The sequence below is a fragment of the Elephas maximus genome, chromosome 1, assembly GCF_024166365.1.
Source record: "Elephas maximus indicus isolate mEleMax1 chromosome 1, mEleMax1 primary haplotype, whole genome shotgun sequence".
Classification (NCBI taxonomy): domain Eukaryota; kingdom Metazoa; phylum Chordata; class Mammalia; order Proboscidea; family Elephantidae; genus Elephas; species Elephas maximus.
The window spans coordinates 98,362,379-98,378,721 of record NC_064819.1 but is presented as its reverse complement, the minus strand read 5'-3'; the positions used below and the strand labels follow the sequence as shown (position 1 = coordinate 98,378,721).

The window sequence follows — 16,343 nt, the reverse complement described above, 5'->3', positions numbered from 1 at the left end:
GAAATGGAACAACCAGAACAGAAATAATGAGAATTGTTCACGCATTGTGACGAATGTAGCCAATGTGACTGAACAACTTGTAGAAATTATTGAGTGGGAACCTAAACTGCCATGTAAACCTTCACCGAAAACACAGTAAAATATTATTATTATTATTATTGATAGTACATACATGCTCCTGTCAATTTATTAAAGAATAATACAAGATTCCATCTAATATTTCCTTCCCACACTTCCATTGACCACTGAGACTGCTGGGGCTTTGAGAATAACTTGGGGGTCAAGGGCCCGGGGCCTGGGGAGGCCAGGTGGTGGGTGGGGCAGGAGCACCTCCCACAGTGCTGCCGGGCTTTCACAGCTTCAGCCAGGCCTGGCAGGAGAGGGGAGGGAGGTTGAGCCGGGATTAGCCGGTGTGGGGTGGGAGGTTCCTAGAGACTCACGGTAGCCAGAGAAGGGGTGCAGATCAAGACAGTGCATCATGCCTCTGCAGGATGACACCCTCCGAGAGGTGTGGGCCTCAGACAGGTTCGAAAGCCCCCCATGTTGTCCCCACCTGAACCCTGAGGAGCACAGATGCAGGGGCTAATTGGGGACCAGCAGGGAAGGGGAAGGGGGACTGGCTGATTCTTTTGCCACCCTCAGTGGGCATGAGGAGGAAGGCGGAAGCCCAGAGGTCCACAGGCGCCCCAAGCAGGTATGTCACCCCTCCTTGCAAAGGAGGCAGAAGAACCCCAGCGCGGGACCTAAGTCCATGCAAGTTGGGGAATCAGCGGGTGGGGAGACTCTCCCTTAGCAGCATCGGGGGTAGGGTGTCTGAACTTTCGTGGGGGAAAGCGGTGTTTGGGGTCATGGGGAGTGGAGGGAGGAATTTGGGCTTTGGGGCATTGGAGGTGGGTGTGATGCACGGGAGGGGTCACCCTCTCTCACTCAGCAGAGGGGGCTGCAGCTCCTCTCCGGATAATCTGAGGTTATTTCTGGCAGCTCAAGGGATTAGAAGGTGATGGGCAGCCCTCCAAGCCCCCCTTCCTTCCTCTCCTTCTCCTGTATCCCCTCTTCGGCAGAGACCCGCCACAGGACAGAAGCTGAGGAAGAAGAAGACAGAGGCCCCCGAGTCCCCCTGCCCCATAGGATCCAAGCCCCGGAGACCTGGAGGCACGCAGAGGGTTGAGCTGGGGGGCGTCCCCCAGGATGAGGGACGTGGGAGAGGGGGGTCTGAGAGCAGGCGAGGGGTGTTGCTGAGCCACGGATTCCACTCCAGGGAAAGAGGGGAGGAGGTAGACTGGAGGGGTAGAAGCTGGGGAGGCTGAGAGCTCCGGAGGAGTCCCTCGGGGTAAGGCACCTCAGGCTTGGGAAGCCTTGGGGAGGGGAGGAGGTAGGGAGGGGCTCTGTCTCCTGGGCCCCCGCCGGGACCTGCCTGACCCTCGCTTCCCGGTTCAGCGGGGAGGAGGGGGAAGCAGCGGGAGGAGCCTGTCCCTGACCCTGCAGAGGCCCGGGTGCCTCACACCCTCTACACCAAGTTCCTCAGGGACCCCGAAGCCAAGAAGCGCGACCCCCGGGAAACATTCCTGGTATCCCGTGCCCCTGACGCGAAGGACGGTGAGAGAAGGCCTGAGGGGGGCAGGGGGAGAGAGGGCAAGGTGGAGAGAAGCAGGGAGGGGGCTAAACAGGAGCCACAGACAAAGAGAGAAAACTAGTGCAAACAGCCTCTGCTCCTCTGTCCTGTCTTTGTGCCAGGCAAAAACCTTGTGAGGTTTTGTTGTTGTTGTTGTTTTCTCATTTTACAGATGGAGAAACTGAGGCATAGAGAGCGTACTTAAGGGTTTTGCCTTAGACTACATCTAGAAGCCAGAGAAGCCCTGGTGGCCCCAGCAGTTAAGAAGTAAGGGCTGCTAACCAAAAGGTCAACAATTGGATTCTACCAGCCACTCCTTGGAAACCTTATTGGGGCAGTTCTACTCTGTCCTACAGGTCACTATGAGTCAGAATCAAATCTACTCAATGGAATTGGATTTTTTAAAGGAGCCAGAGGTATCCCAGATGGGTTGTCAAAACAGAGAGACAAACAAGGACAGGGAGGCGCAGGTGTAGTGAGAAGGTGGACAAGGAGAAAGCAGGGAGGCACAGGAGACTGTCCAGAGAAATGAGGGGCTTGCAGAGAAGGTCCTTTCTCCAGAAGGAGATTCCCAAGCCCCAGAATTTCCCCGACTCCAGTTCACTCTCCTAACTAGGGAAAACCTGAGGACTTTGGGGTCACTCCCATTCTTCAAGGAATGTGCCAAGACTCTCTCCTCTTCCTCCTGTTTCTGAAGTGTGGGCTCCTACCCCCGGCACTATTCGCCACTTCCCAGCAATCTGCAGGGTCTAGGCTCCCCAGACAAGGCAGTCCCACCCCAACCCCTTTATGAAGAGTTTCTCCATACAGAGGATGATGATGAGGAAGAGGACAACGAGGGCAACGAGGAAGAGGAGGACGAGGAAAAGAAAGAGAAAATCCCTCTGCCTCCCAAGAAGCCCCCTAAAGAGAAAACTTCTGCAGACACCAAGGAGAGGAAGGCCAAGGCCCAGGGTACAAGGGGTGGGTGTTGAGGGTCAGAGAAAGCACACAGGCACTTAAAAACAAACCCCTGCCCAAATGGGGCTTGAAGTCTCATTGACATAGGAGTTGAGACACCAGAAAGTTACCCAGTGCCTCGCCCAGGGGATTTCTTCCTCTGATGATTTCTTCACCCTGGTGACACAATGGTTAAGCGTTTGGCTGCTAACCAAAAGGTCAACACTTGGAATCCACCAGGCACTCCTTGGAAACCCTATGGGGCAATTCTGCTCTGTCCTATAGGGTTGCTATGGGTCAGAATCAACTCAACGACAATGGGTTTGGTTTGGTTTTTTGTATGGTCCTAAAGGAGTCCTGGTGGTACAGCAGTTAAAGTGCTTGGCTGCTAACTAGAAGGTTGGCAGTTTGAACCCACCAAATGCTCTTTGGGAGAAAGATGTGGCAGTCTGCTTCTGTAGAGATTTACAGCCTTGGAAACCCTATGGAATCTCTACAAGTCAGAATTGACTTAGTGGCAGTGGGTTTGGTGGGCTTGGGATGGCCGTTAAGGATGTAGATCAATGTGTATTCCCTCACCCCTTGCGCCACTTGCCCAGGGTGCTCTGTGAGCCAGGCAAGAATAGGGGATTTTAGTTTTCTTTGCAATTTTTTTTAACTCAATGTGAATTATTGTTGTAATTCCTATAAAAATATCAGAGTGATTACAGTGCTGACCAAAAGGTTGGCCGTTGGAACCCACCCAACAGCTCCACAGGAGAAAGATCTGGTGATCTGCTCCCATAAAGATTACAGCCTAGAAAACCCTATGGGGCAGTTCTAATCTGTCACACGAGGTCTCTATAAGTCAAAAATGGACTCGACAGCACCTAACAACAATAACAGTGAAAATAAAACAATGAATAAATACTGTGATGGCCTGGCCTGGGTACCTGGCCCTACAGGTGACAGCAACCTGTCTTAAACACATACAAGCAACTAGAACCTTGGGCCTCTGAGGGAAGGAGAAGATGGGGTGAGAGCTGGGATTCAGAGGCTCAGTTAAAAGCCCTGACATTCATTAACCCATCTATTCACTCATTCATCCACTCGTTCAGCAATTGCTTGCTAAGCTCCTAGTATTTGACCTGCCTGTTCCTGGACTGGAGGGGGGTGGTGTTCAGGGTCCTAGAAAGCAAAGGCTTGGGAACTAGAGGAAGGATGAGTGGGTTGGAAGGTGGCCTTCAGCTCCAATAGGCCCCTTATTTGTCTAACACCCACCATGCATTTCCAGGGGACCTGGAAAGTCCTGTCCCCCCATCAAAACCTCTTCGAATTAAGAAGAAAGAGTCTCCAGCAGGGGAAGGGACCAAGATAAGAAAGACAAGGAAGAAAGGTGAGCCTGGTCTGAGGAGGAGCAGGGGACCCTGTGTGTGGGGAATTGTGACCCTTTCCCACCCACACATGCAGGGCCTGGCGAGGCTGACAAGGACCCCTCGGTGAGCCCAGCTAGAGTGAGGAAGAAGATCCCAGCAGCCATGTTTCTGGTTGGAGAAGGTGTTCCAGCTGAGAAGGCTTGGAAGAAGAAAGGTGAGTGCCAGTAACCTCTGGTGCCCTGACATCATGAGGCAGTCCTGGAGACAGGGATCTGGGGGACCCACACATCACATGGTGCAGTGAAGGGTAAAGAGTATGGGATCTAAAGTCAGAAGCTTTGGGGCACCTGGATACCCACTTTAATAACTGCGTGGCCATGAGCAAGTGTCTTAGCCTTTCTGAGTCTCTGACAATAATAATATAGGCTTGAGCCTCTAGGGTTGTGGGAAAGGTCCAAGTGACACATGGGTGTTAAAAGTTCTTTGTAAACCATCAAGTGCTTCAGCAGGGTAAGAGATCAACAGGCTTGTCTCCCACCCTCCCTGCCCATACCCAGGTACTTCCAAAGGCCCAGAAGCGGAAAGGAAGGAGGAAGAAGATAAGGAGGAAGAGATGGCAACTGTGGCAACCAAGAATAGCAATCAGAAGGGAAAAGCAAAAGGAAAAGGCAAAAAGGTTGGGACCCAGAGGTGAAGGACCTGCACACGTGGGGTTGCCATGAGTCAGAATTGACTCAAGGGCAACTAACACAGCAACGATAGCAGTAGTAGCTAACCCTTCCACAGCACTTACCATTGCCATCAGCTTCAGTCCCCTTGGGAAGCGATGGCAGGGACCTGAAGTTGGTGGACTAGATTCTAGGACCTCCTGGGCTAGGATTTTGGAGTTACTTGGGGATAGAATCTTGGCTCCCCATCATGTGATGGATAGGATATGAATGAGGACCAAGGGCACCAGGACCTCCCAAACCTTCTCACGATCTAGCAACTAAAGGGCTAACTGTCGGGGCTATTAACAGTCTTCAACTGGAGGCTGTCGGGGGCCTTCAACAACCTCCTCCAGGTTGCCCAGTATCCATTCTGATCGGGGACTCCCCGTGGGCACAAAACAGGGTGTTAAACCTTTTTTAATACTGTGCCTGCCCATCAACAGGGCTCAGGCCCAAGCAGGAGAGAAGGGTCCAACTGGGGAGAGAAAATGACAAAAGTCTTTGAGAAACAAGCTTCCACCAGTGGAGGTGTCACTCCTCGAGCAGGACTCAGGTCTTAGCTTTGTAGGTTTATTGATTTGTACAGGAGTAGTCAGGTCTTGGGGGGTTGATACACATTAACCAAGATCACCAGATGCTGATGTATAAACTGAAAGGCCAGTTTAGTATCTCCCAGAAGGAATATAACTGCAAAGCAACCTTCACACAGTAGACCCTTGAGATTCACAGCCATGGAAGGGTTTGAGAAAGCTCTGCTTTCTCCAAATCACAATCCAGACATAGTCTAGCATTTCTCAAGTTTCTTCTGGAGCAGCTTGGAGTGGAGAATAGACACGCTGGACCCAATGACTAAGGGCCTGCTCCCCCACACCAGCCTCACCTCACACAAAGGGCAGACCTACCCTTAGCAAAAACAACAACCACAACACATCAGGGCTTCCTAGTGGCTCACAAATAGCATTTAATTCTCCAATGCACATATGCAGGCTTGCAGTCCATTCTCTCTCTGTGGGAAAAATGGAGTTAGAATCTTGGTTCTCCTTCTGGTGAAAGATATGATATGAGGGCAAAGGGCACAGGTTCGTGAGAACAGAAGGGGAGTCATGAGGTCCCCAGGCGAGGCCAGGCAACCCAACAGTCTTAAGCCAGAAAATTGTTATTAGGGGTTTCTCAGTGAGCAGACGAAAACCAAACCCATTACCATCAAATTGATTCCAACTCACGGCGACCCCACATGTTACAGAGTAGAACTTCTTCATAGGATTTTCTTGGCTGTAATCTTTTTTGTGTGTGTGTGCTTTAGGTGAAGGTTTACAGGGCAAATTAGTTTCTCATTAAACAATTAATACACATATCTTGTGACATTGGTTGCCAACCCCACAATGTGTCAACACTCTCTCCTTCTGGACCTCAGGTTCCCCATTTCCATTTGTCCAGCTCTCCTGTCCCCTCCTACCTTCTCATCCTTGTCTTTGGGCTGGTGTGTCCATTTTGTCTTGTATATATGATTGAGCTAAGGGTATTATTATTTGTTTTATGGGCCTGTCTAATCTTTGGCTGAAGGGTGAATTTCGGGAGGGATTTCAGTACTGAGTTAAAAGGGCATCTGGGGGCCATACTTTCGGGGTTTCTCCAGTCTCTGTCAGACCAGTAAATCTGGCCTTTTTTTTGTGAGTTTAAATTTTGTTCTACATTTTTCTCCAGCTCTGTCCAGGACCCTCTATTTTGATCCCCATCAGAGCAGCTGGTGATGGTACCCAGGCACCATCTAGCTATGCTGGACTCAGTCTGGTGGAAGCTGTCGTAGTTGTGGTCCATTAGTCCTTTGGACTAATCTTTCTCTGGTGTCTTTGATTTTCTTCATTCTCCCTTACTCCAGATGTATATTAGGACCCCTAGCGTTGACCCTGTTTTTTCTTCCATGATCTTTATAGTTTTTGGTTTTATATTTAGGTCTTTGATCCATTTTGCATTAGTTTTTGTGTATGATGTGAGGTATAGGCCCTGTTTCATTTTTTTATAGATGGACATCCAGTTTTGCCAGCACCATTTGTTAAAAAGACTGTCTTTTCCTCAGTTGATGGATTTGGGCCTTTGTCAAGGATCAAGTGACCGTAGGTGGATTGATTTACATCGGAGTTCTCGATTCTCATTGGTCAATGTGTCTGTCATGGTACCAGTACCAAACTGTTTTTGACTACCATAACTGTGTAGTAGGTTCTGAGGTCAGGCACTTGGTTGTTTTTCTTCAATGATGCTTGAATTATCCAGGGCCTCTTTCCTTTGGCTGTAATCTTTACAGAAGTAGGTCACCAGGTTTTTTTTTTCCCATTGAGCCACTGGGTGGGTTTGAATCACCAACTTTTAGGTTAGCAGCCGATTGCAAACCGTTTGTGTCACCCAGGCTCCAAGTTATATCATTCTTCACATAAGTTATCTATTGCTGTGTAATAAATCACCCCAAAACTTAACATCTTAAAAAAACACATTTGTTATTGCATTCAATTTCTGTGGGTCACGAGTCTAGGAGAAGCCTAGCAGGGTAGTTCTAGCTCAGAGTATCTCATGCCATTGCAGTGAAGATATCAGCTGTGGATGTGGCCACTCTGAAGGCTTGACTGGGAATGGAGGACTCACATCTAAGATGGTTCACTCACATGGTTGTTGGCTGGAGGCCTCAGTTTCATGCTACATGGACTTCTCCATAGGGCTGCTTGAGTGTTCTTACATGGCAGCTAACTTCCCCCAGAGCAAGTGGTCTGAGAGAGGGGTCAGACTGAAGCCACAATAGCTTTTATGACCTAGCCTTAGAAGTGACACACCATCACTTCTGTCATATTCTATTGATCACAGAGACCAACTCTGATACCCAGGGCATGAATATTAGGAGGCAGAGTTCACTGGGAGGCATCTTGGTGGCTGGCCGCTGTATTCATTAAGTATTTACTAGATGCAAATAATAATAGTGGAGTCCCTGGGTGGTGTAAAAGGTTAAGCACTCAACTGCTAGCCAAAAAGTTGGAGGTTCAAACCCATCCAGAGGCACCTGGAATTCAGGCCTTGCGATCTTCTTCTGAAAGGTCACGGCCTTGAAAACCGTATGGAGCAATTATACTCTGCGCACATGGGGATTCCATGAATTGGAATTAACTCAACAGGAACTAACAAACACAACAATAATCGTAGCTAACCCTTCTATAGTGCTTACTATGCCCTCAGCTTCAGTAAACGCCCTGAGATAGTATCTACATGACAGAAGGTCTTTCTGAAGGCTCTAGATCTGACAGGAGACTGGACAGGATTCAAATTCCAACTCCTCTTCTTACTACCTATGTAAACTTAAAGTTACCTAACCACTCAAAGTCTCAGTTTCTTCATCTGTAAAATGAGGGCAACTACCTCAGTGGGTTGACACGAGGACTAAGTGAGTTAATATTTGCAAAGTGCTTAGAACTATGCCTGGCCCCCTGGTAGACTTTATAAAAGTGTTTGTTAAATGTATCAATTAAGTAAGGTCTGTCCCAGGTGTCTACTGCCACCCCTGCCTACTTCTCAGTTACAGTGTGGTTAAAACTTGGCCAACATGGCAGTCAGTGGTAGAATTAGGATTTGAACCCAAGCTATCTGGCTCCAGAGCCTGGTCTCAGCCACAAGCTACACAAAATAATAATAAAGCACAAAGCTCCCAGAGCCTTCTAACATGGCCTTACTGGACTGGCTGTTGGGAAAGTGTGAGGGAGTAAAGTGGCCCAGCCTTAGGGGGCCCAGGCCAGTGCTTAGCCAGCCTCTCTGCTCTCTCCCCCAACAGAAAGCGGTGAGTTGTCCTGCTTGCCCTGCCCATGTCCCAGCACCATGGACCAGCTGGAGGCTGGGCTGTTGCTCTGGGGCTGATGCACCCTCTGCCTCCACCCAGAAGGAAGAGAGGGCCCTGTCCCCACCTGTGGAGGTGGATGAACCTGGAGAGTTTGTGCTGCGGCCTGCCCCCCAGGGCCGGACGGTGCGCTGCCGGCTGACCCGCGACAAGAAGGGCATGGATCGGGGCCTGTATCCCTCCTATTTTCTGCATCTGGACACCGAGAAGAAGGTTGGTAGGGACGAGGTGACAGGAGATAGAGCATGGAGGTGCCAGGACCTGGGCTGAGGGAGAATCTGAGACCAGAAGGATTGAGGGGCTACAGGGCAAAAAGACCTTCTCTTTCCCTTCAGCCCACCTCCTTCCTTCACCTTGTCTTCTTTTCCCATCCTCTCACCTGTCTCTCTGTCCCCAGGTGTTCCTCTTGGCTGGCCGGAAACGCAAACGGAGCAAAACAGCCAATTACCTCATCTCCAGTGACCCTACCAATCTGTCCCGAGGAGGGGAGAATTTCATTGGGAAGCTGAGGTGGGGCTGGGCTTCCCGGGGCGGGGAAGCTTGGGTCAGCAAGAGGGCCACAGGCAGTCATCTCTGCCCGCTGTGCCTGGCACAGCGACCACCATGTTGAACATTCAGGAAATGTCCACTAGTCCAGGGTTCTTCACACTCTGATGAGCACAACTCACCTGGGGGTCTTATTAAAATGAGTCCGTGAGTCTGAAGTGGGCCTGAGGGTCTGCATTTTTACCAAGCGCTGAGGTGATGCGGACACTGCTGATTAAGGAACCTAACTTGGAGCAGGGCTTAAGCACCATGAAGGCAGGGACCGTGGCTGTTTTGTTCATACTTGAACACCTGGCACATAGTAGCTACTCAGTATTTACGGAGTAAATGAATGAATGAATGAACAAATAGTCAGCACCTACTCTATCTAAGGAGCCCTTGTGGTGCAGTGGTTAAGCACTCAGCTACGAACTGAAAGTTCAGCACTTCAAACCCACCAGTTGGAAAGATTTGGCAGTCTGAAAGATTACAGCCTTGGAAACCCTATGGGGCAGTTCTACTCAGAATTGAATCCAGGGCAGCAGGTTTGGTTTGGTTTGATTTGGTTACTCCATGCTATATCTCTGCATCTGTTGTCTCATGGAGTCCTCACCACAAATCTAAGAGGTTGTGTGAGTGAACCCCTCAGCCAGGCCTGATTTATTTTATTTATATGTTTAACACTTATATAAGATCTACCTATGTATCAAGGAGCCCTGGTGGTACAACAGTTAAGCACTCGGCTGCTAATCAAAAGGTTGGTGGTTCGATCTGACCCAGTGGCTATGCAGAAAAAAAAAGTCTGGCGATCTGCTCCCGTAAAGATTAAAAAAACAAACAAACTTGCTTTCCAGTCAATTCCAACTCATTGAGAGCCTATAGGACAGAATAGAACTGCCCTGTAGAGTTTCCAAGGCTGTAATTTTACAAAAGCAGACTGCCACATCTTTCTACCACAGAGCTGCTGGTGGGTTCAAATCACCAAGTTTTCAGTTAGCAGCCGAGCTCTTAACCTCTGCGTCAGGGCTCCTTCAGTAAAGATTTAAAAAAAAAAAAAAAAAAAAACCACAGTGTCATCGATTAGAGCCTAGAAATTCTATGGGACACTTCTACTCTGTCACATGAGGTCTCTATGAGTCAAAAATTGACTCAATGGCACCTAACGACAACAACCTTTGTATCAGATATAGTTCAAGGTATCTTCCAAATACTAACTCATTTAATCCTTTTATCAACCAAATGAGGTAGCTAGTGTTGTTATGGAAACACTGGTGGTGTAGTGGTTAAGTGCTACTGCTGCTAACCATAGGGTCGGCAGTTCAAATCCACCAGGTGCTCCTTGGAAACTCTATGGGGCAATTCTACTCCATCCTGTAGGGTCACTATGAGTCAGAATCGACTCGAGGGCACTGGGGTTTTAGTGTTGTTATGGTCATTTTACAGATGGGGAAACCGAGGCTCGGAGAGGCCAAGTAGTCTGCTTACGGTCACCCAGCTAGTAAGAGATGGAACTGGAATTTGAACACTGTGCAGTCTCCTTCTAGATCCAAACCTTTCAAAAAGAACTTCCAAATATCAGGGGACATGGATTGCTCTGTCCCAAGACATCCCCACCCTTGATTTAGGAAGTTCTTAAAACTGCTTGGCTGTAAGGAAGGGCCCTGGGACAGGCATATGGAATCCCCTCAGCCCTGCCCTGGTTGCAGGTCTAACCTCCTGGGGAACCGTTTCACCGTCTTTGACAATGGGAGGAACCCACACCGTGGAGGAGGGGGCGCTGATGTGGGGAGCCTGCGTCAGGAGCTGGCAGCCGTGATCTATGTGAGAACTCCCCGTGTCCCCCATGACAGGCCCTTCCCCTTGCATGGTCCAGCCTAATGGCCATCTCCCTCCCAGGAAACAAATGTGCTGGGCTTCCGTGGACCGCGGCGCATGACTGTCATCATTCCGGGCATGAGTTCAGACGACGAGAGAGTCCCCATCCGGCCCCGAAACGTGAGCCTTGTACCTCCCTAATCCCTATCCCTGAGGGTCCTGCTCCTGTGTGACCTACCCGCACCCCACCCTGGGAGGGCTGAGGGGTGAGGGCTTCCTTTACTCAATGCCCAACCGCTCTGAGCACGCTCATCACCTGCACCCACAATCCATTCTCTCTGGGATTCTTACTGCAGCCTGTTGAATGAATTCAGGTTTTTTGTAATTGAATTCACTAAGACAATCACAGCAGGTTTTTTTCATAGCTTACATCAAATCATTCTTTGATATATTCATGCAACACCCATATTGGAGTGCCAAGTACTAGTCTAGGCACCTAGAAGACATCAGTGAGCAAAACAAGATCTCTGCCTCGAGGAGCTGGTATTCTAGTGGAGGGAGACAGACAGCAGACAATAATCATGACCAATAAGTAAATTATGAAGTATGTAAGAAGGTGATAAGTGCTATGGAAAAAAAGAAACAAGGGAGATGGGAAGTGTGTGTATACTTCTCAGTATTAAACATAGTGGTCAGAGGGGGCCTCACTGAGAAGGTGAGACTTGAGTAAAGTCTTGAAGGAGGTGAAAGAGCGAGACTGCAGATATCTGGGGGAAGAGCATCTAGGCAGAGAGAGAAGCCAGTACAAAGGCCGTGAGGCAGGAGGGTGCCTGGTGGGCTTCAGAGATAGCAAGGTGGCTAGAATGGCTGGAAGAAGACGAGGTCAGAGAGGTAAGGGGAAGGGGAAGACCAGGCCCTTATAACCATGATTTTTACTCTGAGAGAAATGGAAAGCTATGATGCTGATTTCAGCAGGGCTTCCAGACTAAGACAAACTAGGAAGAAAGGCCTGGTGATCTACTTCCGAAAATCAGCCTGTGAAAACCCTACGGATCACGATGGTCTGATCTACAACCTATCACGGGTATGGCACGGGACCAGGCAGTGTTTTGTTCCGTTGTGCATAGGGTCACCAGGAGTAGGGGCCGACTTGGTGGCAGCTAACAACTATGACAACAAGCAGAGTTTTGAGCAAAGAAGTGACATGACTTGACTGACATTTTAAAAAGCAAATTGTTGTTTGTTTTGTGTGCATCTGTGTATGTGGAAGAGCCCTGGTGACGCAGTTGTTAAAGCACTTGGCTTCTAACAGAAAGATCGGCAGTTCAAACCCACCAGCTACTCCCCAGGAGAAAGACGTGTCAGTCTGCTTCTGTAAAGATCACAGCCTTGGAAACCCTATGGGGCAGCTCTACTCTGTCCTGTAGGGTTGCTATGAGTCAGAATCAATTCAACAGCAGTGGGTTTGGTTTTTGTATGTGCGTGTGGGTGGCTGGGTGGGTAAAACGGAGAGATGTCCAGGAAAGAGGTGGTTTCCTGCAGGATGTCAGCACTACAGGTCAGGTAAGCCAGGATGTCAGAGACTGAATGGCTTACGTGTCCCCTACTCACAGGAGACCAATGTCGCTTTACTAATTTACAATGAAAAATACCCCTGCCAGCAGTTCATACATCCATCCCTGCTGGAAAGTCACGCCATAAATAAAGGTCCAGCTGACCCCTACGGCACCAGTGTAGGAGGTGATGGTCTTGAGGGACAGTTCCCTCAACTAGATGCCACTTATATGGCAGGCCCAAGCTTTTATTTCCTCGCCCTCCATTGTGGCATCCCACAGATCATAAAGCCCCATCTTCACAGATGTCCATGCTACCTGTGTCTAGAGTAAACACTCAACTCCTCCAGAGGCAGTGCCTCCTGCCCTTTCTTGGGCTTGATAAGAACTACCTGGTGCTGCTTTGGGTCTCTCCTCTTCACCCCACAGTTTATTCATTCTGTAGTCAGTTATCATGAGGGCTGTGGTGGTTCGGTGGTAGAATTCTCATTTTCCATGCAGAAGACTTGAGTACGATTCCTAGACAACGCACCTCATGTGCAGCCACCACCCGTTGTCAGCAAAGCCTTGCATGTTGCTATGATGCTGAACAGGTTTCGACCAGGGCTTTGAACTGGTCAAAAAGATCCAGACTGGAATCTTGTTAAAATCTATATTCCAATTCAGTGTATTTGGGGTGGAAAGGCAAATTTTCAGCAGGGGTCAAACCAAAACGAACCAGTTCGAAGCCCTGGTTTCAGTGGAGCTTCCAAACTAAGACAGACTAGGAAGGCCTGGTGACCTATTTCCAAAGATCGGCCACTGAAAACCCCATGGATCACAATGGTCCAATCTTCAACAGATCAGAGGAATGATCCATTCTGTTGTGCATGGGATAGCCCTGAGTCAGAGGCCAATGGCAGTTAACAACATAGTCATTTGTTAAACATGTTACTCTGTGCCGAGCACTGGAGATCCATAATCAACCCAACAAGCCTGCCTGTTGCCGTCAAGTCAATTCCGACTCATAGCGACCCTATAGGACAGAGTAGACCTGCCCTATAGAGTTTCCAAGGAGCGCCTGGTGGATTCAAACTGCAAACCTTTTGGTTAGCAGCTGTAGCACTTAACCACTATGCCACCAGGGTTTCCATCAACCCAACAGTCAACATCAAAATAATATGTTTACTGAGCCCCTACTCTGTGCCAGGAAGTGCTCTAAATAACACTTTGTGTGCTATTATTTAATCCTCACAACACTCCCATTGTGAGGGAAACAGGCACAGAGACATTAATAAAATACTGTTCCTGCCCTCATAGCATCTAATTCAGTCCATTACAATGCAGGGGGTAGGAGCAAGGTGTTGTGGAAGCTTAGAGCTGGGATGTCTAAATCTAGGGTCAGGAAGGCTTCTTGGAGGAGGTGATCTTGAGGGACCCACTCCAAGTCAAGAACGTGAACAGGTGACAAGGAGAGTCAAGAGAATATTTCAAAAGCACCATCATACCGACCCTGCTCCCTCTTTCAGAAGCTCCTGCAAGAACGCTGTATTTTAACCGCTGTTTACCTGTCCATCTCCCCAAGCTCGACTGTGAGCTCCTTGAAGTCCTAGAATGTCTGTAATCAGGTGCTGGCATTCAGCCATTTCCTGTGGCCCCTTGAGTCCTGATGGCACGGAGCACCCACTGTGTGCCAGATACCACTTATAAGACAGGGCCAAGTTTCCATTTCCTCTCCCTCCGCTTTGCCATCCCACAGACCATAAAGCCCCAACTTCACAGATGTCCATCCCACCCACAAGGACACCACAGAGACCAGGCATGCTTTCTAGGACACTCTGAGCAGATGTAGACATGCAGGCTGCAAGGCCACATACTCGCAAAGGCAGGCACAGGCCCCGGGTCTAGCACACAGATGCTCTCTGTAGGCCCTTCCCACAGTGGGTCCTGAGCTATCTTGCCTGTCGCCTTCTTACCTACTTGCCTGGGCACCCAGGCCAGTGACGGGCTGCTGGTGCGCTGGCAGAACAAGACGCTGGAGAGCCTCATTGAGCTGCACAACAAACCACCTGTCTGGAATGAGGACAGTGGCTCCTACACCCTCAATTTCCAAGGCCGTGTCACCCAGGCATCGGTCAAGAACTTCCAGATTGTTCACGCTGATGACCGTGAGTATCTGAGGGCCCAGGCCAGGCTCTTCACCCCACCCCCAGGACCCTGACTCTCACTCAGTCCTCTCCCACCACCTCTCTCTCTCTCACACACATATTACACACAAAGCCTGGCGCAGTCTTTTATCCCGGGAGCTGGAACATCCAGCAAGGTCACCCTCTCCTCCAGAGACGTTGGTACTGTGCTTCCAGGAGCCTCAGATATTCTGAGCAGGTCTCAGAGTTTAGAATTCCAGACCCTCATCCCAGCATTAACCAGAGCCTTGGAGTATCTACTCTAAAAAAAAAAATTTTTTTTTTTTTTTTTGGAGTAGATACTGGGGTATTCTGGGTAAGACTGTGTTGAAGGAAGGGTTGAGCTACTACAGTTAGAATATCACTAATACCCAACTCCTTGGTGGTCAAAGAGGGCTGGGCCTCAGAGAGAGTAGCCCCTTGCCCATCATCTCTTAGCTCCTCCAGGCAGTTAGACAGGCCCCCATTTATTTCACAAACACATCAGGATTTCACAGATGTTGAATCACTTGATCATGACAACAACCTGTAAGGAAGGTACTATTATTATGCTTATTTGACAGATAGGAATATTGAGGCACAAAGAGATTAAGTGGCTTGCCCAAGGTCACATAGCTAATAAGAGAGAGAGCTGGGTTAGAACCCAGGTAGTTTGACTCTAGTGCTTGAGCTCTTAACTTCTTCAAGATGGCTGCCTTTTAAGAAGCAGGGAATATAGATCAAGAATTTCTGAGTGTCTATGTCTTCTCTCAAGTGAGGTCAAATGCCTGCCCTCTAGGAGTTAGGGAAACAAGATGTGCCCAGAACACAATTAAGTAAAAATGTCCCTGTTACAAGCCAGGGGGAGAGGCCCCCACTGGGGTGAGGAAGTTTGGAGATAGAAGGATATCTCCCAAGAGATTCCAGGTTCACAGGGTTGGGCTGACACTGAGTAAGTCCCCATCCCCCACTCTGTCCTAGGGCTGTCCCCTCCTTGTCACCTGTCCTGGGGCCTTGGAAAACTGCTCTCCAGATCACATTTCTGGTGGAGCCTGGCCTGCGGAGGTTGGGGGTATTTTTAGCAGCTTCCTGTCCCTATAGATGCTGGGGGAGGTGTTGGGATGGAGCTGGGAACCTGGGCCAGAGATGAGATGGAGGCTGAGTTGGGAGACTGGCTGAGGAAGGAAGTAGGGGGCTAGTCAAGGAATCAAGCCTTGAGGGTCTAAGGCGGGACTGGGGCCTGGGAATGGGAAGAAGAAATGGGGCCAGAAGACAAGAGAAATTAGAATAGAAGGGTTCTGGGCTTGGGGAAATTTGACAAGGTCCTTTATGTGATTATTTACTTGCTGTATGCATGGCCCTGAGTGGCCCACAGATAAGGCAGTGTTCTTGCCTTTAGGGGCTTACAGTCTGATGGAAGGTAAAGCTGCAGGTGGGGCTGATTGGGGAGATAGGTACGGGGGGGGGATGGGTGGAGGGTAAATAACTGAATGGTGGCTGAGGGTTGGGGTCTCAATGCAAGGAAGACTTCTCGCAATGCTGGGGGCACTGCCTGCTAGAACGGTGGTCCCAGGAAGTTTCGGCCGCCCCTACCCCTGTCTGTGCCTACAGCTGACTACATCGTGCTGCAGTTCGGCCGCGTGGCCGAGGACGCCTTCACCCTGGACTACCGGTATCCGCTGTGCGCCCTGCAGGCCTTCGCCATCGCCCTCTCCAGCTTCGACGGGAAGCTGGCCTGCGAGTGACCTCAGCACCCCCTCAGCGCCCCCAGAGCCCGCCGGGGGGGGGAAGAATTCAGTGGGGTCCCTTTTATGAAAGC

At 49.6% G+C, this 16,343-nt stretch overlaps 1 protein-coding gene across 2 annotated transcripts; it reads left to right on the top strand.

Moving 5' to 3' along the window:
• The first annotated feature begins 478 nt into the window (after positions 1-478).
• TULP1 (TUB like protein 1) lies at positions 479-16,269 on the top strand. Of its 2 annotated transcripts, XM_049891611.1 has the most exons (15): positions 479-525; positions 643-694; positions 1,062-1,152; positions 1,438-1,596; positions 2,423-2,575; positions 3,825-3,926; positions 4,001-4,120; positions 4,464-4,582; positions 8,425-8,430; positions 8,530-8,700; positions 8,885-8,997; positions 10,719-10,833; positions 10,909-11,007; positions 14,356-14,527; positions 16,136-16,269. In XM_049891611.1, exons 1-15 carry the CDS (start codon positions 479-481, stop codon positions 16,267-16,269), a joined length of 1,653 nt encoding a protein of 550 aa, XP_049747568.1. The 2 variants fall into 2 exon arrangements, with proteins under 2 accessions (XP_049747568.1, XP_049747618.1); XM_049891661.1 differs by lacking the exon at positions 1,438-1,596.
• Positions 16,270-16,343: the final 74 nt, after the last annotated feature.